This window comes from Diadema antillarum, unplaced genomic scaffold, assembly GCF_040938485.1.
Source record: "Diadema antillarum isolate AM-2024a unplaced genomic scaffold, OU_Dant_1.0 seq00000780_RagTag, whole genome shotgun sequence".
Classification (NCBI taxonomy): Eukaryota; Metazoa; Echinodermata; class Echinoidea; order Diadematoida; family Diadematidae; genus Diadema; species Diadema antillarum.
The window spans coordinates 97,046-125,004 of record NW_027271668.1 but is presented as its reverse complement, the minus strand read 5'-3'; the positions used below and the strand labels follow the sequence as shown (position 1 = coordinate 125,004).

General features: G+C 38.6%; 2 protein-coding genes across 2 annotated transcripts; both read left to right on the top strand.

The window, feature by feature from the left end:
- The first annotated feature begins 19 nt into the window (after positions 1-19).
- LOC139739035 (ultra-long-chain fatty acid omega-hydroxylase-like) lies at positions 20-7,845 on the top strand. Its single transcript, XM_071649650.1, has 6 exons — positions 20-337; positions 2,575-2,715; positions 4,978-5,037; positions 5,975-6,067; positions 6,814-6,965; positions 7,407-7,845. Exons 1-6 carry the CDS (start codon positions 20-22, stop codon positions 7,843-7,845), a joined length of 1,203 nt encoding a protein of 400 aa, XP_071505751.1.
- A 4,425-nt stretch (positions 7,846-12,270) lies between these two features.
- LOC139739034 (ultra-long-chain fatty acid omega-hydroxylase-like) lies at positions 12,271-22,091 on the top strand. Its single transcript, XM_071649648.1, has 7 exons — positions 12,271-12,561; positions 13,722-13,862; positions 16,949-17,142; positions 18,420-18,564; positions 19,949-20,041; positions 20,759-20,910; positions 21,653-22,091. The coding sequence occupies exons 1-7, from the start codon at positions 12,271-12,273 to the stop codon at positions 22,089-22,091; spliced, it is 1,455 nt and encodes a 484-aa protein (XP_071505749.1).
- The last annotated feature ends 5,868 nt before the right edge of the window (positions 22,092-27,959 follow it).

Here is a 27,959-nt window from a genome sequence, read left to right as displayed (position 1 = left end):
ACAGGCTGTGGACATCATAATGTCGCTTATTACAAGCATTTTTGGGACTGTTGCTTTATCCATCTTTGGTTTCAAGATTGTCCAGTTTCTCTTGTCACTGGTCGCTACTCTTCACCGTCTAGCGTACATCAGACGACATCTTCCCGGGCCCAAGCCACACTGGCTCTATGGCAACTTCCGCGACCCGGGGTTTATGGAGCCAGGTTTTAAGTGGGAGCAAGAAGCAGTGACCAAGTACCGGAGACTTCTGGTGTTCTGGATGGGATGGAAACCGATTGTGATGCTCAACCACCCTGATAGCATTAAACCTATACTGGCTACAAACATCGGAAGAAAGGTATGTCCAAATGATACTCATAACTGAACCAAAAGAACAAGATAGTTATTTGATAACATTCGACTTAGATTTCGCAAAGATTACAATATACCTGTAAACTTGTCGAGGTTTACTCCATATTGAATTCAATTGAATTCAACTGTATTTCCACTATCATATAAGTTCCATCAAATTGGTAATTTCAAATCCATATTAGAGATTTTCATGTTTGCAATTGAAAAAGAAAACAAGAGAGTTAATAACCTTTGTCAAGCTGTTTGAACAAAATCATTGTGTTATTGGAAAAACGGTCCGTGTAGAAGAAAAGCTTCTGGAGGTGTGGGCCTTTTTATGTCATTTTCATTCATTTATTTGTTTCTATATCCAAATGTCATATTGATAATTTACGATTATGCAAAATTATTTCACGAAACATTGATATAATTGATAAGCTTAAATTTTCTTTTCCTTTATCGTCCCTGCTTACATTATATTCATCCCTAATATTGCCATATTTAAATTATGGTATTCTCGAGTGGGGGAAATATACATCAAACACTCTTAGATAAATTACTTCTAATACAAAAGAAATCACTCCGTATCATATGCCATACTGCATTTTTGCCTCATACTGACCCGTTATTTTTTAACACAAAATATTGACAATTAAAGATTTGTATTTGTTTAATCTAGGACAATATGTATGATTATAATCTTCCAAATGTATTTGAAACAATGTTTCGAAGAAATCAATCCATTCACAATTATCGAACAAGGACATAGAATAATTTCTATTTACCTTTTTTTAGAGCAATGCTGGCTCAGAACACATTCATCTACGATGGGCCGTAGTATTGGAACTTAGCTCACAACAATATAACAAGAGCTCAAACTTTGAACTCTTTTAAGAACAAATTAAAAAAGTGTTTGTATTGAGATCTTACAACATACAACCGAATTAGTTTCGTTTCGTCATCTCAGTCAAGTCATCATTAAAGCATCAAACAGTTATGTATAAATCATTTTTCTATTAGAGAAAATAATCTGTTAAACACAAGTCCTTGTCAGATAATATTCCTACACTGCAAAAAGTCCCGCGGTGTTAAATAGTGAACACCGAGCTGGTGTTAAATTTTCGGTGCTCATTTATGGTGTTAAATCAACACCTCCTGGTGTCATTTCCAAATTTTAAACTGTTTTTGAAGAGTTTCTTAGTAACTGCACTTCTTGTTGATTTTTAATTTAAACAAGACGATCAAGAATTTTACATTAAAATACTAGATTTTTGAAAAAATATGAAAATAAATTTACACCACAGTAACACCAGCTGGTGTGGTCTCTTATTGAAGCTGGACGGGTGTTAAACTATTGATATTAACTCCAACAAATATCAAATCAACACCATGTGGTGTCATATTTTAATTAACACCAGTACGGTGTCAAAATAACACCAGGTACAGTGTCAAATTAACACCACGAAGTGTCAGGTGAACACTTTTCAACACCATCACAGTGCATTTTCAACACCCGTGGGTGTGGTCCTTTATTGAAGTTTGACCGGTGTTAAATTTAACACCCGTGGTGTTAAATCTAACACCGATGTTTTTACAGTGTATTATTGTACCGTATATACCATTATGTCTATTCTCTCCTTCTTCTATGTCCGTTCTTCTGCATTGATTCTTACCCGTATAATTATGTACAAAATTCTTTGCAATATACTCAATCCAGGTTGTTGTTTTTATCATTACTCTTATATCATTAAATTCTGTTTGCTTGTGTCCATGATGGCACATGCTGTAGTTTCTTTTTCTTTCTTTTTTCTTTTTTACCTTCCCAATTTGATTTCATGTCAGTTAACATCGGTTCGTTTGATTTTGTTACATATCCGTTTGTAGCTTCGTTAATTCATTATTCGCTGTCTTATGTATTATCTGAGGGTCCCTTATCGTACAAGCTTTGCTTTTTAGTGGGACCTCCATTTGAAATCCCATCGTTAATTGTACTTTATGCATAATACTATGTATATACTTTAATACAATTATGTGTCTTTTTCATTTGTTACTCAATTTCACATGTACTTTACTTATCGATATTACTCTATATAGATCGGGTTTTCAAGGATTAGCTCGAGGGACTGGCCATACTAGAGGGCCGTTGTTGTTGGAATATCTAAATTTGTATCATTGTACTCATGTATCAATATTAATCTAATACTTCTCTCTCTCTCTCTCTCTCTCTCTCTTTCTCTGCATCAGACTGACGGATATCAGGTTTTCAAGGATTGGACCGAGGGACTGGCTATAATAGATGGCGATATTTGGAAGCGCCATCGCTCTCTTATTACGCCATCATTTCACTTTCAGGTCTTGAAACAATACCTGGTGGTCATGAACGAGGTGAGTGGACTCCAGCAAGCTGCTCAACCATTTATTTTTCATTCAAAGTTTATTTCCACAATAAACACGTTGCATGCGTCATCCCCCAGTTGAAGTACAACATGTAAAAACTTGATTTAGCATTAAGCATAGAATTGCAGAGATTGTCATTTGTTCTCGTGAAATTCTACAGGCGCTTCATTATTTTCAAAGCTGTGACATGTTTTCTTTGTTCCACATGCTTCGTCGAAAAAGAATGACTTTAAAGTACGCATGATATCCTTGACATTACGTGAAAATATGAAATGAAAAAATAATGTATGTAGTTATGAAATGTAAGTTCCAAAGTATGATTACTTCCTCATCTAAAACAATTATTTAGAACCGTGAATATCTTGTCTTTGAGCACAGAAATATTGAGTTCCTGTCGAGATTCCCCCTCCCCCCCCCCCCCAAGAAAAAAAAAAAAACTTTTGCCGATACGATTCACTGAAGTTATTGCAATTTTACAAAGATAAGTCATGGCGGCGATTTTGTGTGTGTGTGTGTGTGTGTGTGAGTGAAAGAACTTAAATTGAAAACTACGAATTCTATTTTCAATCGGCCTTCTGTGATTCAAAGGAAAACGAAAGACTCAATGATAAGTTAGTTTCGTAGTTTATTTGATGACCTGGTTACTGCAACTATTGTTTTATGGCTGTTTACATAGTATGAGTAACTAAGTTTTGAAACTTTATCTGATTTGAAGAATACATTTTATAAGCCTGATATCTCATGGATTCTGTGTTCATATGATATTCATACCACTGATGTGTTTTTTTTTTGTGCGTGTTTGCTTCTATTTCATTCTCGAAGAACTACATGTAATGATAGTGATAATGATAATAATAATAATGATAATAATTATAATAATAATAATAATAATAATAAGAAGAAGACAATATTACCATAAAGTGTTGAAAGATCTTCAATTCCATGCCTTTTATGTATGAATTTTCTTTAATTCTACAGATTTGGATTGTGATTTAGATCATAAAGATTCTCACATTCAGAAAGGACATCTGTATACTTAAATACATTAAAGAAATCTATTGGCCAAGAAAAATGGAATTCACCCACTGAGTATTTCTGAAGAATTCAAAGCTCTATTACATGAACTTCTTTCGATAAATCAATGAAACACAATTATGATCATCGCAAATGCTGATGTCAAAAAAGTTGCCGAGTGTTAACGCAGTTTCATTTAACTTCAAAATCCTTTCTTAAAATGATAATTCCTACTTAAATATGACTGGATTAGTGATGAAACTTATAGTTTAGCACACTTTAAAAGAAATATCATTTAAGACTTCTACTTTATGAATGCAGAAAATTCAGTGTACATACATGGACATGTTTTGTCATTAGATGAGCCTAATTTGACTTAGGTCTACTTATTATTGCACATATTGCCGAATGTATGTGGTGTGTTGTTGTTTTTTGTTTTCATTTGCTATTCTTGAATAATCAAAACAAAGCTGCCGATAGCATAAGACTAAATTTCCCTGCATGCGGTTTCTCTGGAACTTATTCATTTCATCCTTTGAATCCTTTTTAGAATTCTGACAATGTGCCTCTGTGACTAATTGGTATCTCTTGTTATAATATTCGGTTCATTGATTGGCTTGCTTGTTTGTGTTTATGGTTTTTCGGTGACTAAGTTTTTGTTTATTCATTTTTTAACCCCATTCCCTACTACAAATAAAGAAAATTTGTGTTCCTTGTTCACAACTGTCTCTGTCTGAATTAAACCTTTAATCTAGGCATTGGATGTCCTGATTGACAAACTTCACGTCGCTGCAGACGAAGGGGAATCGGTCAAAACACATGAAACCATGTCACTACTTTCACTTGACGTCATACTCCGCTGCGCATTCTCCCACCAATCAAATTGCCAGGAAACGGAGGCACGTGAAGTAGAGGTCTTGGAGAAACTAACGAATATATGCACATACAGGTGATTCGACATTATTCTAAAACCCGCATAGTCTCGGCATTTGCTATATTATGGAATGATGTTGTGCTGAGGAAGAAAAAAAAAACCGGGATTGTTATTGATCACAACTTAATGTTCGAATATTAGGGCAAATATAATCTACGAAAGGTTGTGTAACGCGACCAACCGCACCGAACGCGGTCGTCAGATGGAACGAAGTAAGCCTTGGGGGCGGAAGTGAAGAAATTAACCGAGTTACATAGCAACACTGGACTCGTAATTTTACATTGTTTCTCCCAATCTCACAGGCTGTCGATCCCAATTATCACACCAGCTCAATAATCCACAAGGATGTGAAGGAAACTTCCGTAAAAAAAGAGAGAGAAAAAAAGAAAAATCAATACAGTATCTAAAGTAAAAAAATTTCAGGAACGATTACGCCCACTCTTTTTTTTTTTAATCACCTGAAATTTTCCTCAACAGAATGCTCCATCCTTTGATGGTCTACGACTTTATCTTCCGGCTGTCCTCCAAATACAGAGAATGGGAAGAAAGTTGTTCTTACATGCATGGCATACATGATAAGATCGTCGCTGGGCGCCGACGTAGATACGCCACCGAAAAAGAGGTAACCTGAGGGATCATGAATGTATTATTTTCCTTATACTGTCATGTTCGAGGGCTTATTTGCCTATAAAGTGTCGAGATTGTGGCCCTTTTTTTTTCTTTTTGAAGAGTGTCGAGGTTGTAGGCTATATGATTTACAGGGTGTATGCGACACCCTTTTTGCAATGTCAAGCTCGTGGACTGTACGACTCGTGGGTGTAGAGATCGTGGGGTGACACCCCCTCTCCCCCCCCCCCTTAACGAATAGGGGCCCCCAGACAGAACCCTCGGGAAGTCACTGGTTTTATTGTGATTTTTGGTATTATTTTGACTTTTTTTTTTCTAAATGCCAAATGTGTCTGTGTGTGTGTGGGGGGGGGGGGGGGAGGTCCTTGGGGCTGTTCACCCCGTTTTGCGCTCCCTTATTTCATAATCTTACATTTTGCTCAAGGTCTTATCAAAGGCCCACGTTAGATTGACGACCTAGGGAAAAGAACCGATCAACAGAGACGAGTTTTACGAGTTTTACGCTGATCCTAGGAATCCAAACAGAAAATACAAACGCATACTGATGGCCACTTTCATTGAATGTATACAATGCACCATTTAAGTTTGCCGTTTCTAGTTGTAAGCTGATAAAATGATAGCCACAAATATTGTCCATTGTATGATGTTTATCGTTTATCTCTGTTTATGAAGCCGGAGAAGAAAGCGATGGATTTTCTGGACACATTGCTGCTAGCAAAAGATTCGGATGGCAACGGACTAAGTGAGAAGGAAATACGTGATGAGGTACTTTCTAGCACTTTTGTTGTGCTATTTGTTTCTTTGTTGGCTTTTAATTCACTAGATATTCAAATTGAATTCGTATTTGATGATAAAAATAGGGTTACACTTTGTTATTCGGAAGGTATGTTATTCCGAAAGTTTGTTGATCCAAACTCGAAATAAAGTTTGTAATAGCAAAGATTCTTGTACGAACCTTTTTTTTTTCCATTTTCAGATTAATAAACCTTCGGAATAACGGACCTGATTTAATTTTTTGATTAACGTATTTTCGAAATAACAGATTGTAACCTCCGGAACAACGCCACTAATGTGTGGATTAATGATCCCCATTTCATTTCTTTTTTCTTTGAATAACGAGCATCTACAACATGTATGTACATGGAATTTGTGTGTTTCGGAATACCGAACCTTCGGAATAAACGTAACTTTCGGAACAAAGAAAATCACCTGAAAATTCAAGCTTGCAAACCCAACACCTAATTAAGACTTCGGTAACAGAGCATTACTCTTAGGAATAGCAGACATGCTAATTTGTAAAAGATAGCTCGGTAATATAGTTCGTGATAGAGATGAAAAATATGTGCCTTCACAGTTACTATGCCTGCGCTATGAGTCTTAGGTGCTAATCGTGATTCTGCGTTATACAGTTGCAGATTTTACAGTGTATATTGACACGATTGATAAGCATACAAGTGATAGATTTATCATTTATTAGCCATGGTCTGCTTTCCGTTCTGATATCATGACAGGTAAACACGTTCATTTTCGCCGGCACGGACACCACCGGAAGTGCCCTCACTTGGTTTCTGTACATCATAGCCCAGCATCCCGAGGAACAGGCTCGAGTTCAAGATGAGGTGGACACACTGTTCGCAGGACGAGATGACGACAGTGTTCGATAGTAAGATTATGTTCGACTAGTCCATCGTCATACTATTTTGATGAACAAAGAGGATACTGTGAGTTCTTTATGAATAGCTTATCTTGGCTGATCCTCTCTAGCTCTATCTACATCCAGTCTTCTCAATGGCAAACAATGGATGCTACCCAAACACATTATGATGAGGGTCATTATCACAAAGACTCTATACAGTTCTTGGCAGTACACTTATCAACGTATACATGGCAATGCATGGTATAGATGTTATACGTAAAACGGTCCGGATTTTATACCAGTCGTGCTGGCCTACTGCTTCCCGAAATGCAATAGTAGGAAAGGAAGACCCATCCGGAATTCCAGTGATATGAATTATCATTACAGATCGGTATTACTTTGTACTAGAGTGAATGAGATAATCATATACCGTCATTTATGGGAATCATGTTTTGTTTTCGTTCCCAGCGAAGATCTAAAAAAACTAACTTACACCACGCAGTGTCTCAGGGAATCGGTGCGCTTGTACCTAAACATCCCGCCATCTCGCGTGCTGAGGGAACCGCTGAAGGTGAACGGATTCACCATTCCCGCGGGAACCAACGTGATGGTGAACCTCTACCAGGTCCACCACAACCCGGACGTGTGGGGAGACGACCACATGGACTTCAAACCTGAACGATTTGAGAGGGCCAACGTCGAGAAGAGAGACCCCTTCGCTTTTGTCCCCTTCTCGGCCGGAGCTCGCAACTGCATCGGGCAGCAATTCGCCATGGACGAATTGCGGAGCGCTGCGGCACGAATCTTCCGCAGGTTCAGCGTCAGCCTAGTGAAAGGAGCCCGCCCCGTCTTTCAGGCTGTAACCAAGCCAGAGAACGAAATCCTTCTCAAGTTTAGTCACCGTTAGACCGTGCTCACGTCACGCGTCAGAGCCCGCATTATACAGATTTTAACAGAATAACAGCAAGCTTGACGTCAAGACGATTTTGAATAAAATTGGACAATCAAAGATACAGGGCGTAGAGACAGGCAATTAACGATTATATCAGTAATACCGATCAAAATTTAAATCACCAATCTGTTCTACAATAAGGTCACTGTGTTTAATAGTCTACAAACTCTCCCCTTACTTCGGATGTGTAGGAATGACAATTTGAACGCAATTGTAAGGAATCAATGCTTTTGTAATAAAGATGCCTTGTCGACCTTGGACTACTAAACATAACAATGCCGGAAATTTGAAGCTTGAGTATTTGTTCCAAGTTAGATCGTGTCACTGCCGGCAACCAGGGACAGCATGGTGATGGTAAGGTCGCCGCCCGGAAAGCAGTAGATGACAGTTTTGATTTCAACAGGTTACTTTTTTCCGACACGTTTATTAATTGCGGTCTTACAGATTTCATTGGTAAAGAGAGCAGACAAAGAAAACTCATCCTTTATGATATAGAATTTGTTGTCAATGTTATTATATTATAACGGGTCCATGTAGAAAGGAAAAAAACCCCACTATTTCTTAATCCTCTTTACATGCTTGATGCAGGGTAATTGAGTTCGTACTGAAGCCAATCCCTTTCTTGGAATTGATTTCCTTCAATAAATAGATATGTGTTGTCCATTTCTTTTCACTCAAATGAGAAAGCCTTCTCACAGATCATGTGGGTAGGTCTACACAATTCAATTGAGATTGACATTTATTTCCACTTGTCAAGAAAAACCCGTAACAGTATAAATTACACAAGAATTATTTCATTATTTAATAGAAAACACATGATATAAGTATTATGAAGTATACAGAACTATACAGCATACACTTTCATTAAATGACAAAAAAATATCAGTGTACACTTGGAAGATGGAGAGAAAAGTGAATATTGAAATGGAAAAAAAAAGTAGCGTACTGAAAAAGCAAAGCTTGTAAGACATGGGTCAGACTCATTTGAAACGTAATATTTACTAAATATAATCTGAAATGTATATATATATATATATATATATATATATATATATATAATGTTCATCTTCGAATATCCCACGTGTTGAACTTCGAATGTTATTATAAGAAGAAGAAGGAGTCTGGAATACGCCATTTGTAGATCCAACACGGTTTTTATTGGAACTACAAATGGCGTACTCGAGATTCCTTCTTCTTATATATATATATATATATATATATATATATATATATATATAAATCATTATAAACAGCAGCTATTTTCAAAAAGATGCATAATACATTGATAATGTTGAACGTTAAAATTTAAAAGATGTGTAAAGAGCCACCACTGGTGAAATATTCAGGTCAATGTGGAAGACATACTGATGTTGCACTATTAGTGAGGTTCACACCTAGGCCCCTTTACCTTAAGGTTTTCTAAACCTCGAGGTTTTGTAAACTAAACTCCAAGTTAGCGTAGATGTAGACGCATGTAGTTTTGAAAACCACGACAAAACCTTAAGGCGAAGACACCACGACAACACCACAAGATTTCTTAGGGTGTTGTCGTGGTTTAAGCGCGTAGTTTAAGCGCGCTGTGGCAGCGCGCTTAAACTATGGGTGCGTTTATAAGATTTTTCTTTTGGCCAGAAACAGTGTTTTGAAACACTGTTTCTGGCCAAACGGTGATTCTAGCTCGAAAAAAATTCTTATAAACGCTCGCCGTGATTTGAAACAGTGTTTTGAAACACTGTTTGTAAACGCACAAAATAGTGCGTTTACAAACAGTGTTTCTGTAGAAACAGTGTTTCAAAAATCTTATAAACGCAACCGCGATCGCAAACACTGTTTATGTGACGTCACAATGCCTTGCGCGCACCCTGTTTGACCTTTTGCCGAGGAAAAACTGCGCAGAGTGAGTTGCGCAATGGCACAGTCTGAGCGAGTGCCCCAACACGCTCGGAGAAAAATCTTGTAAACGCTCTCCTGACGAAAGTGTGATTTGAAACAGTGATTCAAAACAGTGTTTCTAAACAGTGATTCTAGGCCCGCAAAATCTTATAAACGCACCCTATGACAGATGTGAACGGAGTTTTGTTAACCACGACGCTCAGTTTTTTGCACAATAGTGCGCAACCCTATGTGCAAACTAGGCGCCCTTTATTTTCTATCGTAGTTAGCTTTACCTCGAGGTTTTGCTAACTGCATGTAGGTGTGAACGGCATCGAAGTTTTGTCGTGGTTAGGGGAACGCATTTTTGCGCTCGTAGTTAGTATATATAGTATAAAATATAGTTAGTATATATATATATATATATATATATATATATATATATATATATATATATATATATTTATATATATATAACATACATATATTGCGTGATTGTGTATGTATATGATTATGTATGTAATACAAACACACACATATACACATTATGTATATACATGTATACAGTTTGGTGACAGTGTCAAGCAAGCAAGACTACCAAGTTATTTTGTCGTCACTTTGTCCTACTTTGTTGTTGCCAGTCCAGAACATTTTACCGTAATACAAGTAAACGTCCATTCATTTGCACAATAGCATTTCTAAATAACTTTTTTTCTTCCTTTTTTTTTTTTAGGGGATGGGGAAGGTTATGATGGTGTAAACAATGGATGCGATGGGGAAGAAAAAACGCCAGTCAGTTATAAACCAGTTATCTGCCCATATCTGCATGTGACGATGGTATTATGTTTTGATCCCATAACAACCTACACACACACACACACACACACACACACACACACACACATACATGCACACAGAAATTGTTAGTCGGTTGAACCCTCAACCTGAACTTTGACCTCGCAAATTCCCATCATCTCATGGGATGAATCGTCTCTTCAGCTGGCAGGGCGTTTAGGACTTAAAGGGATAGTATAGTTTTGGTTGAGACCTAACTTGAGGTTTCTACCATTTTTGGTGAGATAATGAGAAATCTTTTATGAAATATGAAAGAACATATAACTCCAAGAGGAATTCAATGTTTATTTGATGAAAATTGGTTTTGAAATTGCTGAGATATCCGAAAAAGAGAGATCCTTATAAAAGGTGGGACCCATGCACCTTTTATTACGATCGCTTTGTTTTACTTTGCTTTTTGATGTCTCAGCCATTTCAAAACAGATTTTCATCAAATAAACCTTGAATTCCTCTAAGAATGGTATGGTATGTACTATTTCATAAGTGGTTTCTTGGTATCACACAAAAGTTAAAAGCCCAATTCTCATCTCTACCAATATTATATCATCCCTTTAAAACTTTATCATGAAAACGAACAAGACTAGGATTTAAAGACTATACCTGACACTCCTCCCCCACCCTCTCTTCAATCTGTCTCGAAAGATTCCCCCAACGGCTGCAAATTGAGATAAATTCCTGCAGGCGACCTCCGATGTAACCTCTTTGTCGCAGCAGATTGTAGCGATTATACACTCTGCGTATATAGAAAGTATAAAGACACTTTGACTTTATTTTCCTCTTATATTTCATTGTATCTTTGTAACCTCTGAACCTCGTACTGAATTCTGCCAAATGGTTAATTGCATGGGCATACTGTTGATGTCAAGCATCAACTAGACTCATGTTACCGACATTTTCCACTTCTAACGGGGCCTGGTGGAAATTCATGACAACATAAGAGACATCGAATGGAATCTGTTAACATTTCGCTGTTGCTGTTGTGACAGAATTTTGCACATTACTTGAGGGATGAAATAAGATTTTTTTTTCTTCAGTCAATTACGGACAAATTAAAGCTAATAAAAACTGTCAAAGCTAATTAATACAATGACATCCCAATTGATAGTTATGAAAAAAAATGAAATGTCCGTCTGCAATGCTGTTCTGCATTCTAGAGACGTCTGTATTTGTACATCGTAATATAATTCGCTTTTCTTTGTGCATAAACATAATAACAAATATAACAAGATATTCTTGTTGAACAGGTGGATATGTTTGCTGTTTTGGTTATGTTTAACAGGGATTAAACATTCGAATGACACTCGATCATGTCAAAAAAATATACAGCGAACATAATCATGCTGATATTTGTAGCTGATGTGCGATTTTTTTTTTTCGAAATGCAGGGCACGACCTCTAAGCGGAATACCACACTCCCAGGCCAACAAGGATACTTCCTGCTTGGGCTAAACCAAACACGAAAAGGCACTTTGAACTTGAACAATGCCTTAACATCTTCAGAGGGTGCGGGCTAGAAAGGGAAAACACATAAACATGCACATTAACGTTTAATAGCATACAGAGTAGAATTACACATACCGGTGTACACACACATATTGCACGCACAGCTGAACAAGCAAAATGAGCACTTGTGTAAGCGCTGTAGACGCCATAATGTCGCTCACTACAACCATTTTGGGAACTGTTGTTTTATCCTTCTTTGGTTTCAAGATTGTCCAGTTTCTCTTGTCACTGGTCGCTACTTTTCGTCGTCTAGTGTATATCCGACGACATCTTCCCGGGCCCAAGCCTCACTGGCTCTATGGCAACATCTTCGATCCAGGGTTTATGGAGCCGGGTTTTAAGTGGGAGCAAGAAGCAGTGACCAAGTACCGGAGACTTCTGGTGTTCTGGATGGGATGGAAACCGCTAGTAATGCTCAACCATCCCTCTTGTCCTCATGAGGTAATTCCAACAAAGAATATACATATTGAGAAAATAACAAAGTAGGTTTTAACATCGTGACTCTGCATAAAACAAACTTATCAAAATCAATGAGTGGTATAGATTTTTTCTGATGTTTTTGTTATGTCGTATGGGTTTGCATGGGGTTTTTACAATAGTCAGAGCTAGAAAACTTTACCACTCTGGAAGAAATATGGGATCTTTAATTACTTAAAACAAAAAGAGTTTGGCATGTGCGGGAAGGGGAGGGTAAGTCATTAAAGTAGAGGTTTGGATGTGTGTGTGTGTGTATGCGTGTGCGTTTGCGTCGATTTGTTTGTGTTGTGACATCTTAATGTCAGGTTTAAGCGTGAAAAAATATAGTAATTACAGTATTCAACAGTGTTCAATACACACACACACACACACACACACACACACGCACGAATCAAATGTATAACAATTCATTAGATGTTGACTTTACCGTCATGTCTTCAAACTTACGCTTAAGAAAATGTAAGTTGTTTTTTTTTGTCTGTTTGAGGCAATTAGGTCATTAACTTTAACGAATGATGAAGTGAATGTAGTTACAATTTATCTTTTAGTTGATCTCACAACTTCGTTTGAAGCCCCAATTACTACAGATTAGCTTTCATGGACTCCATAACGTTAACGTAACAGAATCCCATTACATTGTGCTCCCAAGGAGACGTATAGGGGCTTTTTAACTTTTCTGCACGTTGTGAGGGTTTTTTTTTTTTTTTTTTTTTTAAATGACAACCGAAATTGTAACAGTCGGTTGGTATGCTAAACGATTTGATATGATGCCATCACAAGATTTTGGTAAGTCCCCCGAACACACACCCTCTCTTCTCTCCCTGTTTATATGTATATGCACACACACACACGTACTAGACCAGACTATGAATTTATTCTGACAAACCCCTGTTTGCATTTTTTAGTCGTTTTTCTACGTTTCATAGTTCATCAACTTATTCTTGAGATTTACAGGCTCTAATAAGGAAGCCGTTATGTGAATGATTCTAACAGATACTAGTAGAGTTTTTATCGTTACTGTGATAATTTTTTTCATTAACACCGTTGTTTTTGTTATAATGTTTATAGTATTATACTTTCATTGATATTTCTCTCTTTGTTTTTTTTTTCTTTCTCTGAATTAGTCTCAATTATATCAGGTTTTCAAGGACTGGACCGAGGGACTGGCTATAATAGAGGGCGCTATTTGGAAGCGTCATCGGACGCTCATCACGCCATCATTTCACTTTCAGGTCTTGAAACAATACCTGGTGGTTATGAATGAGGTGGGTATTTAAAGGAACTGTGCACCTTCATACACATAAGGATTGAGAGAATGCAGCAGTATCAGTAGAACATATCAGTGAAAGTTTTAGAAAATGAAATCAGACAATCCTGTCAAAAGTTATGATTTTTTGAAACTTCTGCACAATCACTGCTCGATGAGAAGACTACTACAGTTTATGATGTCATTGTGTACAACGTCAAGAGAAAAATATTTAGAGAATTTAATTTTCGGTAAAAAGTACACATTCCCTCGACTCTCTAACGATACAATTAGGGGAGTATAATTCCCCCCTGCCTTCTAAAATAGGCAAGTCAAGTGCTCTATTATTATGCGAGAAAAGTGAAAACATGTGAAATTTTCTTTTTACTGTCGTTATATCTTTGTATATATCATGTGACATCACAAGCTGTAGTAGTCTTTTCACCCAGCAGTGACTGCGCAGACACTTCAAAAATTCGTAAGTGAAGGGATTTTCCGATTCGCCCCCAGCCTTCGCTGATGTGTTCTACTAATGCCGCATTCACTCAATCCACATGTCTATGAAGGTGAACTTGTCCTTTCAGCAGTTTGCTCAACAATTTTTCTTATTATTGCCATAATTAACATGTCACTTCATGCCGAAAAAGACTATTAATTGAAGTACAATTCGCAAAAAAAAAAATACTTAGCATTGTAAAGACTGCCATTTCTTCTCTTGAAATTCTAGAGGCTCTAGGTAATATTCCAGAGCATAGATATACTCTGTTCCAAATGCTTCATTGAAGATGATGATTGAATTGAATTGAATTGAATTGAATAATGACTTGAAAGTTATCTTGTTACAGTTGTTAGTTATTCCTTATTTTACGTGAAAACATACATGCGTAGGAGTTGCATAATGTTCTAAGTTCAAAATCAAATTTCCTCTTCCGTAAACATGGAATGGCGAACATATATTATGTGACTTTGAGCCAAGAAAATATTGAGTTGTTAAGTTCAACATCTCTGTGCACCCGCCCCCTTCCACAGTACATGTACTGACGTTTGCAGATTAGATTCACCGAAGTTATATTTTTAAAAGGTCACGTACGCCTATGTTTGTTTGTTTTTTTCGTTTGCATTGCCACTATAGATTCCATGATATCACACATGTGCACGCTATAAGCGTTGTTACGGCGACGATCTTAATTATGTGCTAGTACTGACACCTAGTAGGGTAGGGTACAGCGATTGTGCACGTACCTTCCGCTGCGCTGATTAGGTGGACGCGCGCGCTAGATACGGCCAAGCGCAGCGCGTTAAGAGTACACAAGTGTTACGTCCGGGTCCGCATCCGGGTACTTTAGGATGCTATGAAGCGGACCGCTTGGATGCTTGCATGTTATGAAGCTGTGCTGCGCGCGCGGGGGCCAATATAGGGAGTTTTTGCAAGCACGACCTAGCCGGTATTTGAGAGTGCCGTGTGCAGAATTTGCCTCTGCGCATGATCAAATCCGAGAAACGCCCCGTCCCGTGGAAAACGAGTACGGTATTCGAAAATATAGTGTTCGGTCCCGATGCTGGGCTGGAGTGAGCCAGCCAGCCAGTCAGCCAATCAGTGATCAGATTCTTGTCCCCACAGCTCCGTCCTCACAGGAAAGTGAAACTGCTTAGATATGGGGACTGGAGTCCTTTATAGTGCGGGGACTGTCACAGGTGATTGCTTCCGCGTATTCTCGGTCTTCCCGTGTTGTAGCGAAAACTCCCCATTGTTAAATTTAGGCCGGCAACTTAAAGATAATACAAAGTTTTGGTACCTCAAAAGTTTCCCTGAATTTCCTTGTCTTAGTTTGTGTTTCAGGTTAAAGTACCTTTCATATAACTAACACTGTGGGACTTACTCGCCCCAAAGTGCTCTCATGTCTTAGTAATCATGCAATAATGGTTTCGTACCAGAGCCGCCGCCGTACGGCAGCGAGGTAGTACACGTATTGTACGAAACCATTATTGCATGATAACTGCGACCAGCAGCGTGCAGCGGCCCCATACGCATAGCTAACACCAGCAGCCCTATACGCATAGCTAAATGGGGCTTCGCATTGTAGCATTTAGAATCATGACAGATTTAGTATTGCGGGTAAATATCAACTTAAAATCCAAAAATTTCTTCAATTTGAAGACTTACCAGTTAAGTTGAAGTATTGATAACAGGCTTTGGGCAACGTTTGGTTTTGCCAATAGTCGCTAGTCCCTTTCTGTTCGAATTGATGACTGAATGTGACTCGATCGAGAGGACCTTGGGAGAGCTACACTAAATTGACGGCCAGGGCATGCGCACACAAATATCTTATTCGTTCATGGATTTGAAATTTGTTCGCATGTGATGTGTGCGCATGCGCTGGCCGTAGTAATCAGTGTATGTAGCTCTCCCAAGGTCCTCTCGACCGAGTCACATTCAGTCATCAATTCGAACAGAAAGGGACTATTGGCAGAACCAAACGTTGCCCGAAGCCTGTTTTCAATATTTCAACTTAATTGGTAAGTCTTCAAATTGAAGAATTTTTAGGATTTTAAGTTGATATTTACCCGCCATACTAAATCTGTCATAATCCTGAATGCTACAATGTGAAGCCCCATTACGCTATGCGTATGGGGCTGCTGGTCGCAGTTAGTTGCATGATTACTAAGAAATAAGAGCACTTTGGGGCGAGTAAGTCTCACAGTGTTAGTTATAATATGAGAGGTACTTTAACATGAAACACGGAAATTCAGGGGAACTTTTGAGGTACCAAAACTTTTTATTATCTTTAAACCATCAGAAACAAGCATTCATCAACCCCTTGTGAGGTGTATACCAGTAAGACTAAGCAAATTGCTCTACATCTGGTTCCTCTGTGGAACTTTACCTTTTTCATTCTTTCAAACACTTTAGAATTAACACACTTTTACGTTAGCATGCTCCTTAGAATTCTGACAATGTATCTCTCTGGTATTTTTTTTTATTGGTTTACTTGTTTGTCTTTACGCATTTTTGTAAGTTATTTTTTTGTTTGTCAATTTCTTAAAGAAAATCTAAGAGGGTCCTCGTTCACAACTATCTTTGCCTGAATTGTTTCTTTAATTGAGGCTTTGGATGTCCTGATTGACAAGCTTCACGTTGCTGCTGACCGAGGGGAACCGGTCAAAACACATGAAACCATGTCACTACTTTCACTTGACGTCATACTCCGCTGCGCATTTTCCCACCAATCAAATTGCCAGGAAAAGGAGTCACGTGAAGTGGAGGTCTTGGAGAAGCTGACGAATATCTGCGCCTACAGGTGATTTTTCTTTCTTCTTATTCCTCTTTTTCTTCTTCTTCTGCACTTCTACCAACTACTACCATCACCACCACCTGTACTACTACTACTACTACTACCCCTTTTTCTTCTGATGAAGTCTGGGTCCTTCATTCGCTGAAGATTCTTTTGTAGACTGTGTTCAAGTTTTACAGTATGACTTCCTTTCAATATTGCACAAAGCATGAATACATCCGGACGAATTGCTCCTTACATAAATGTTCTCCTGCTCCAAGCAGTAATCATTTATTTTCTGTCAAATTGATATCGGAATCTTGGAAAATTCATGTTAAGACGTTCACAAGGGCATGTTGTTGTTGTTGTTATTTGAATTTATTTGGCGTTTATCATTCCTCAAGGAATATTTACACCAAATCAATATTCATAAAATCACTTTAAATTTTTCAAATTTTACCCTATATTATTTTCATTTTATTGATAAATAATTCAAGATAATACGTTGTATCAAAATGAAATCTCCCTCACTGGCCTCGGTTCGAGCTGCCCAATCGACGATCGTATTTTCTGGCCAGCCCGGCTCGGTACCTTGAGCAGACTTCTCAGCAAGGAGGGGCCGTGATTGGCTGTCCGCCTGCCTAGGCCACTCCAATACACGAGAGGGGCTCGACCGATGCTCGTGATTATTCCTAGTCGGGAGTATTCAACTCGAATTCTATCACAAATTTACATTAATCAAAAAACAAAACAACGCTAAGATATAAAGCAAACATCTGGGTTGTGTGCAATGTGCAGAATGATTAAATCAAACATATACTAGTACTTAATATCTAACAAAATTTTGTGTTAGAGTGAATCTTCTTGTCCTCTGGACATACTGAACGAAAGCACGCATATGCTTTAAGTTAGTACTTCCTACAAACTGCAAAATATGGCGCACATCAGTGATATCTATTTCTGCTAATAACATAACATTTCTGACATTTTTGTAGTCGTATGTCAAGCCACCTTGATTTTTAAAGTTACATAAACATAAAAACATTTTTGTATTACTCATGCTACTAGTAATGCAGATCAACCGAACCGTACCGATGCGATGGACTCGTGTAGGCCTACATTGCTTCTCCTACTGCCACAAGCTGTAGATCATAATTATCATGATAGCCCAGTAATCCGCGGAGAGATGCAAGGAAACTTCACTTTAAAAAAGACCAAAAAAAAAAAGGATCAATCGTGCAATTAATGCTCAGGATTCCCCCATTTTTCCTATATATCATCACCATAAAAATGTTTTCTCGCAGAGTGTACCATCCTTTGATGTTCTACGGCTTTTTCTTCTGGCTGTCCTCCAAGAACAGAGAGTGGAAAGAGGGTTGTTCTTACATGCATGGCATACACGATAAGATTGTCGCAGAGCGGCGACAAAGATATGCCTTGGAGAAAGAGGTAACCTGAGAGATTATGATGTATTAATTCGATCAATGCCACTCATCACTAGTCTTGTTGGTAAACTTTTGCACAGCCAATGCAGGTGGGGGACTATATCAGGGTCAATATTAACACCCGCCCCTCCCTCCTCGGGCGCATATCCCACGAGTTAAACCGCCTATGAGTCATACAGGCCACACATCATACAGTCCTAGAACTAAAGTGAACGACGCCAGTAAGCTTGACATCGAATGAAATAGGCCCACGAGCTTTACAGGGCCACGAGCTAGACTCTACGCAAATCAGGCCCAGCTCGACACTAGTACAGGCAGACCCACGAGCACGACACTAGGCGAAAAATGCCCGCAAGACGGACATTATTATACAAATAATGACTACTATGAGGGGCACAGTTAAAATTATGGGCCCAAGGTGATGTCAAAACCATAACTATGCCCGAAGCGAAGCTGAGGGCATAGTTATGGTTTTCACATCACCGAGGGCCTACATAATTTTAACTGTGCCCCGAATATCAAGCTGTCATTATTTGTTTTATATAACGAAAATATAGATTCTTCTTATCTGATTGGTTAAAAGGTTACCTGAATTAAACAATGACTAAAAGCAGCACTCGTAATCAACGCTGATCGACAGCGCGGCGCGGCGGTCGTATCATTGGTGCGTACATAATGAATGAGCGATCTATGTGTCTCCAAACCTATTTACAGGGCACAGTTGATTCAATGCCCCGGGCGCGGCCACCCTAACCCTAACCCTAACCCTAACCATAACCAAAAACCCTAACCCAACGTTTTTCCCATAAACACGCGCCATGCATCTGACGTCATGACGTTTTTGATCAAGAATGGGGCACAGCTATTTTCATGACTCCACTTTTAACCAATCTGATGAGAGGAATCTATATGAGGTATATAAATAGATCTTAATATACGCAGTGTCGGTGTCGTGGGCTTTTCTTGCCAAGTCTCGAGCTCGTGCTTCTTTGCCTATAATTGACGAGTTCGTGGGTCATTTTAATGACGATGTTGTTGTTGATGATGTTGTTGTTGTGGTTGTTGTTGTTGTTGCCGTAAGCGTGGAGCTCGTGAGCTTTAGGATATGTGGGCTGTATAAGTCATGAACCTTTCTTTTTTATAATTTTAAGAATTTTACCAAAAATACATAGAAGAAAATCCTTACAGTCGTCTTACAGGCGCACTTTGGCGCGTTTGGTGCTGATCCCATGGATCCAAACATAAAAACGCATAGGCTCTACCGATGGCTTCTCTTCTTGAATGTATAAAATGTATAACCATTTCAGTTTGCCGTAGAAGCGAATACAATGTTAGCCATACAAGTTAGTTATTACATTGTTTTTTTTTATTTCTGTCTTTTTCTGAAGCCTGAGAAGAGAGCGATGGATTTTCTGGATACATTGCTGCTAGCAAGAGATTCGAATGGCAATGGACTGAGTGAGAAGGAAATACGTGATGAGGTACTTTTCAGCTCCTTTTTATGTTATTTGTTTCTTCGTTGGCTTCAAATCACCAGATGTTTAGATTAAATCTTTATTCAAAGGTGAAAGTCAAGCTTGCAAACCCAAAAAGCCTGAAGGAGGGTCTGATATCGGATCAGTTTTTCTTAGGAATAGGATAAATGCTTTTTTGGTGGAAAATATTTACGGCAATAATATACAGATGAAGAAATATGATTCTTTATACTAGTTACCATTCCAGCGCTACGAATCAATCCAAATTCAAACTTTATTTTATTTTTCACTTTTTTTTCAACAGAATGTACAAGAAACAATATGATAGATTTGACATGCGAGTCGTTTAGAATATACATAGTCAGACAGGGATAACAACATGTTCATGTCTACATGATCAGTACATTAAAAAAAAAGAACATACACTCTATATTTTTTACTCTCTGCGAAAAACAGTGGAGGTACCCACTCAAAAGACTATGCTTGTATAATACCTCTGAGAGAAAGGGGGAAAATAAGGGGGGAGGGGGTGAAAGCTTACAACTACAAAGAGTGTGGGAAACTGGGAAAGTCGGGAATAATGATGATAGACGATAGATATTAATCACGATTATGAGTTGGTTCTTGATTATACAATGTAGGGCCTATATTCTAAAATATTGAAAAAGGTTCGTCTTGAAATAAGTAGCCATGGGTTTGCCTTTCGTTTTGATGACATTACAGGTAAATACGTTCATTTTCGCCGGCACGGACACCACTGGAAGCTCCCTCACGTGGTTTCTGTACATCATGGCCCAGCATTCCGAAGAACAGGCCCGAGTTCAGGAGGAGGTCGACACACTGTTCGCAGGACGAGATGACGACAGCGTTCGATAGTAAGTTCGACGGATTCACATACAGATTGTGTTGCGCGATTGTGACAGAGTTGGCAAAAAACCCGTCCATCAAGATTTGTTGAAAAAAAAACCACAACAAATCAATAAAAAACAACACTTTAGTTTGGTATTGCTGTACATTGTGACAAAGATAGTCCCTTTAGTATATAGCATTTCCACACTTGAAAATAAAGGATTATAACATGGCAATAGCTGACACGAATTTCATTTTAAACAAAATTCAATGAAATAAAAATAGTACAGCAGAATTACCAACTATAAAAATGTGAATAAGCACGCATACTCTCTCTCTCTCACACACACACACACACATAGGCACACACACATGTATATAATTGTAATGTGTGTGTGTGTGTGTGTGTGCATGTGTATGCGCATGATAATGTATACATGTTGATATCAGTGAGTAAATTTGAACTGAAATTGCATGTAGATGCTATTAAACATAATGATGAGGTTCATCATCACAAAGATTCCATATCATCAACACATACATGATTAATTATGAAATAATGTTATACGTGAAACGGACGGGGTTTTGTCCCACACGACCTGGCCAACTGCTCCCCAAAATACAATAATAGCAATGAATTGACGCTTTCGGAATTCAAGTAATAATTATGAATGATCTTTGCAGATCGCCATGACATTGTATAAATATGATTAGATAACTGGTAAGATACCGTCATTGATGGGGATCGTGTTTTGTTTTTATTTTCAGCGAAGATCTAAAAAAACTGACCTACACCACGCAATGTCTCAGGGAATCGATGCGCCTATTCTTAAACGTCCCACCAGGTCGTGTGCTGAAGGAACCGCTAAAAATAAATGGACTCACTATTCCCGCGGGAACCGACGTGCAGGTGAACAACTACCAGCTCCATCACAACCCGGATGTCTGGGGGGACGACCACAGGGATTTCAAACCTGAACGCTTCGAGAGGGCAAACGTCGACAAGCGAGACCCTTTCGCCTTCCTCCCCTTCTCGGCCGGAGCTCGCAACTGCATCGGGCAGCAATTCGCCATGGACGAAATGCGGAGCGCGGCGGCACGGATTTTTCGCAGGTTTAGCGTCAGCGTAGTGAAGGGAGCCCGCCCCGTCTTTCAGATTGTAACCAAGCCAGACAACGAAATCCTTCTCAAGTTTAGTCACCGCTAGACCGTGCTCGTATCACATTGCGTCAGAGCAGAGAATTTAGGAATAAAAGCAAAACTTAACGTGAAGATGATTTTAATTTCAATATAGGCAAACGATTTACGGTTAAATCAGTAATTCCGATTAAAATTTAAATCACCAGTCCGTTCTAGAAAAATGTGATTGTGTTAGTCTTAAAACTCTCCCCTTCTTCTGATGCGTAGGAATATCACATTTGAAAGTAATGGATTATTGTTTTCATTTAACATGCCTTGTCCGCCTTGGAATACTTGACATGACAATGTCAGAATAATGGTCCGTGTGGCTACCGTGTAGCTGCCGTGTTGATCCGGGTAGATGCTGTGTTTGTCCGTGTAAACTCCGCGCTCTTCCGGCCTTATCCGTGTAGCTGCCGTGTTGATACCGTGTGTACAGTCATGTCAATGCTCGTCGACACTTCATCGAGGTCGAAACTATCCCGGATCTTCGCGGATCTCCCCGGATCACCATATATCTCCTTGAGAAATTGTGTTTATATGTGACTGGGCCCCAACTTGACTGGCAGCAATAAGGCCCCAGTCGAAACACGGATCCTTAAGGATCTACATGGTGATCTGGGGAGATCCAGGGAGAACCGGGGAGACTTAGTGTCAGTGTTTATCTAAAAATAAATTATTGTAAACAGTAGCCATTTCCGACTACAATCCCATCAAGATAAACAAGTTACATATTCGTCATGTGAAAGAGTAACAATGAAAATAATATGTTTGGAGCCGTCACTGGTGTACATGTAATTAAGGTCGATATGAAAAACGCTCAGGGGGGCGTTTCATCAACGAGTTCGTCGGAGTTTTCACCGACGAATTTGCTATCAGCCAATCAGACCAAGAATTTCATTAGCTTTTAACAGTTGTCAGTGTAAATCCTTGCGTCTGATTGGCTGATAGCAAATTCGTCGGTGAAAACCCCCGACGAACTCGTTGATGAAACGCCCCCCTGATGTTGCCTTGTATATTCGACGAGTTCTTGTGTTTATTTCATACCATTTCATACCAACATATAGCACCAACTTATACACGTTTGTATGATGTGCCTGCGTGACTTAATTGGGATTTATGGTCCAATTTGTACCTCAACTTCCTCTATAGCAACACATTTATCGCAAATACCTTATTTACATCATGTACTCTTGATTGGCGGTATTTGTACTCATTTATAAACGATGTGTTCGACTTAAATTTGTGTGATTAATATGTATTTTTGCTGACAAAAAAATGCTTATAGTGTTTCATAGTTTTGCAGTTTTGTAAAGTATTTCCGGTCTGTAGGTGTGGTATATCACAATCTGAATTTCAACAAGGTAGATGATCAAGAAAAGTTTTGATGTTAAGTTTTAATAACATGAAGATAACCAAATTCAACCCTCAAAGGCAATAGATTTGCAGACAAAATTATATGTTGGTATAGCAATGGAAATAATGATGCGCACTTAGATTTGTTCGACTATTTCTACAAGTTTTGATGTTAAGTTTAAGTAACATGAAGATAACCAAATTTTACCCTCAAAGGCGATAATGAGATATGCAGACAAATATGCAGTGTTATATTGCAATGTAAATACTGATGCGCAATAAAATCTGTTGTCGACTAGATCTACTTGTGACTATCACGGATATTTCCATTCATTTTATTCAATTTCATTATATTTTCCATAACTAAATAATACAAAATAATTGCACAGCAGAATAATTGATTTATACAAGAAGGTGAAATGTCATGAAGTACTGATACAAAATATGCAAATAATAATACAAAAGTATAGTACATGAGCAGCACCTGCAAACACAGTCATGTAAATACACGTGATTTACGTAGCTGATCATCATGAATTCACTGTGAGTTTAAATGGCCCTCTCTAGTAAGGAATATGGTGGTGGGGAATTATGGAAGGAACTTGCACAAAAAGCAGGGCTTGTACAATTAGTAAGTTCCGTGAGTAAAACGAAAAAACAACAACAAAATGATTCACCCTCGGGTGAAAACATCGCCCATCCCCCATCATGGGTGCATGCTCGCCAGCCAGCCAGAGTTGAAGAAGTGACTCGGACGAGTCACGACACTCTTCTCTCCGCGATATCATCATACCACCTGGATGAATCAATATCTACATCGAAACAATGGAAATAGTTATAACAACATTATAATAAAAGTAGGCCTAATGATAATGTATATATTAATCTTATCTAATAATTTGTGTAGATATCAATGTTATTATATCCAGCGTTCAGATTGTTTCAGTTTTCTTTTCCTGTACTTTTTCTTTCCATCCATTTACTTTTGCCGCTAGTAGAAAAAATGCCCATTGTCCTCTGAAAAAAAAAGGCTTGGAGGTTTTTTGATAGCTTTCTTGTATTTCTTACTATTACTCTCTCCCAGTGGCGTATCTAGGGGGGGGGGGGGGCAAGGGGGGCACGTGCCCCGGGCGCCACTCCTTGGGGGCGCCAAAAACGAAAAAACGAAAAAAAAAACGAAGAAGAAGGAAAAAAAAGAAAAAAAGGGGAAGAAAAGGAAGAAGAAGAAGAAGAAGAAGAAGAAAAAGAAAAAGAAGAAAAAACCCTCGCCCGGACGTGGGGGGGGGGGGGGGGGCAGAAAACCAAGTCAAACAAGATAAAAACAACACATGAAGATGATGCGGACAAAATGACAATGTATATTGTGTTCACACATGTCATTTTATATTTAGCAGGCAAAATGTCACACGGAGCAGCGGCTGCAATTTCTTTCGTTCTGAAGCGATCGCCGATTGGATCAAAGGAGGGCGGCAACGGTTTCGAACATGGGGGGGGGGGGGGGCGCAAAAAATAAAACAAAATAAGAACAAAACGTAACGATGACGCGGAAATATACAAATTTCGGCTCACTTGCTCGTACTAATTTAGAGTATTTTTTTAAGTCCTCTGTTTGTTGGTATAAATCGTTATCTAAGTAAAGGCCGTCACTATTATCGTGATTGGAATTGTGAGATTTAGTAAGTAAAAAAATGACAAGAATTCCATGTCTTGTAAGCTGAAATACAAAATTTTCGGCTAGCTCGCTGCGCTCGCTCGCCAAAGTTTATCAAAAAAAGAAGAAGATAAGAACAAAACGTGATGATGACGCGGAAATAAACAAATTTCGGCTCACTCGCGCGTACTAAGATGAAGTATTTTTTCAAGTCCTCAGTTTGTTCACTCGCGCATAGTAATTTAGAGTATTTCTTTAACCCCTCAGTTTGTTGGTATATAAATCGTTAGGTTATCTATTAGGCCGTCACTATATCTTGATTACAATTGTAAGATTTAATAAGCAAAAAAATGACAAGAATTCCATGTTTTGTAAGCTGAAATACAAAAATTTTCGGCTCGCTCGCTGCGCTCGCTCGCCAAAATTTGTCACAAAAAAAAAGATAAGAACAAAACGTGATGATGACGCAGATATATGCAAATTTCGGCTCACTCGCGCGTACTGAGTTGGAGTATTTTAGTTTGTTGGTATAAATCGTTATCTATAAGGCCGTCACTACATCTTGATTAGAATTGTAAGATTTAATAAGCAAAAAAATGACAAGAATAAGAATTCCATGTTTTGTAAGCTGAAATACAATAAATTTTCGGCTCGCTCGCTGCGCTTGCTCGCCAAAATTTGTCACAAAAAAAAAGATAAGAACAAAACGTGATGATGACGCGGAAATATGCAAACTTCGGCTCACTCGCACGTACTAAGTTGGAGTATTTTAGTTTGTTGATATAAATCGTTATCTATAAGGTCGTCACTATATCTTGATTAGAATTGTAAGATTTATTAAGCAAAAAAAGACAAGAATTCCATGTTTTGTAAGCTGAAACACAAAAATTTGCGGCTCGCTCGCTGCGCTCGCTCGCCAAAACTTATCACGATTTAAATCACTCTCAAAAAGACCCCTTTTAAGTGCTTGAAAAAGCATCCAAAAGCATAAAGTCCCTACCAGGATGGGGTTGGGGTTGAACACTTTTTCAGAAATTGAGGGGCGTAGATTTCCGCGCTTGCCCCGGGCGTCGTTTTTCCTAGATACGCCACTGATCTCTCCCTCTATCCTTCCCTCCATCTTTCACTCAATCTGTAATGAACTTTGAAAATTTTAGGAAATAGTCATGGTGTGTAGTCAGTGGCGTATCGGGGGGGGGGGGGCAAGGGGGGCACGTGCCCCGGGCGCCACTCCTTGGGGGCGCCAAAAACGGGGGGAAAAAACGAAGAAGAAAAAAGAAGAAGAAGAAGAAGAAGAAGAAGAAAAATATCCTCGCCCGGACCGGGGGGGGGGGGGGGGGCAGAAAACCAAATCAAACAAGATTAAAAACAAAACATGATGATGACGCGGACAAAATGACAATGTTTATTGTCTTCACACAAGAATTCCATGTTTTGTAAGTGGTAATACAAAAAATTTCGGCTAGCTCGCTGCGCTCGCTCGCCAAAATTTATCACAAAAAAAAGAGAGATAAGAACAAAACGTGATGATGACGCGGACAAAATGACAATGTCTATTGTGTTCACACATGCTATTTTATATTTAGCAGGCAAAATGTTACACGGAGAAGCGGCTGCAATTTCTTCCGCTCCGAAGCGATTGCCGATTGGATTAAAAGAGGGCGCCAACGGTTTCGAACATAGGGGGGGGGGGGGAGGCGCAACAAAACCCCAAATCAAACAAGATAAGAACAAAAGCTAATGATGACGCAGAAATATACAAATTTCGGCTCACTCGCTTGTACTAATTTAGAGTATTTTTACAAGTCCTCAGTTTGTTGGTATAAATCGTTATAAGGCCGTCACTTTATCATGATGGAAATTGTAGATTTAATAAGCAAAAAATGACAAGAATTCCATGTTCTTCTTCTTCTTCTTCTTCTTCTTCTTCTTCTGATTAAGTCTGCCTCCTTCAATAGACTGAAGATTCTTGCAGACTGGTGCTATTTACATTATAATACAATTTATTTACAGATATTTACAAGCACATAGAAAATATGACGAAACAAATCAAACTTGTTTGATTTATGTTTTGTAAGCTGGAATAAAAAATTTTTCGGCTCGCTCGCTGCGCTCGCTAACATTTATCAAAAAAAAAAAGAACAAAACGTGATGATGACGCGTAAATATACAAATTTCGGCTCACTCGCTCGTATTAATTTAGAGTATTTTTTCAAGTCCTCATTTTGATGGTACAAATCGTTATTTATAAGGCCGTCACTATATCTTGATTAGAATTGTAAGATTTGATAACCAAAAAATGACAAGAATTCCATGTTTTGTTAGCTTATATACAAAAATTTTCGGCTCGCTCGCTGCGCTCGCCAAAATTTATCAAAAAAAAAAAAAAGAAGTAAGAACAAAACGTGATGATGACGGGGAAATATACAAATTTCGGCTCACTCGCGCGTACTAATTTAGAGTATTTTTCAAGTCCTCAGTTTGTTGGAATAAACCCTTATCTATAAGGCCGTCACTATATTTTGATTAGTATTGTAAGATTTAATAAGCAAAAAATGACAAGAATTCCATGTTTTGTAAGCTGAAATACAAAAATATATTACATTTAAATCACCCTCAAAAGACCCCTTTTAAAGGGGCATAGTCCCGGTGGTGTAGAGGGCGCTGTTGAGCTGTCATCAAGAGTAAAGTGTGTAGTTGTTGCTAAGTAACGTTGCCTGCGTTGACTTCTCTGCGCATCGCGCAGTCTGTAGTAATGCCGTGGTGCGTGCGTATGTGCTTGTTATCATGACATCACAAAAGAACTTTGCTAAAGCTGTCTTCCCCCTCACCCGAATCATGAGCCGAACTGTGATCCGACCACTGACTACAGTGAATCGGACTTCTTCG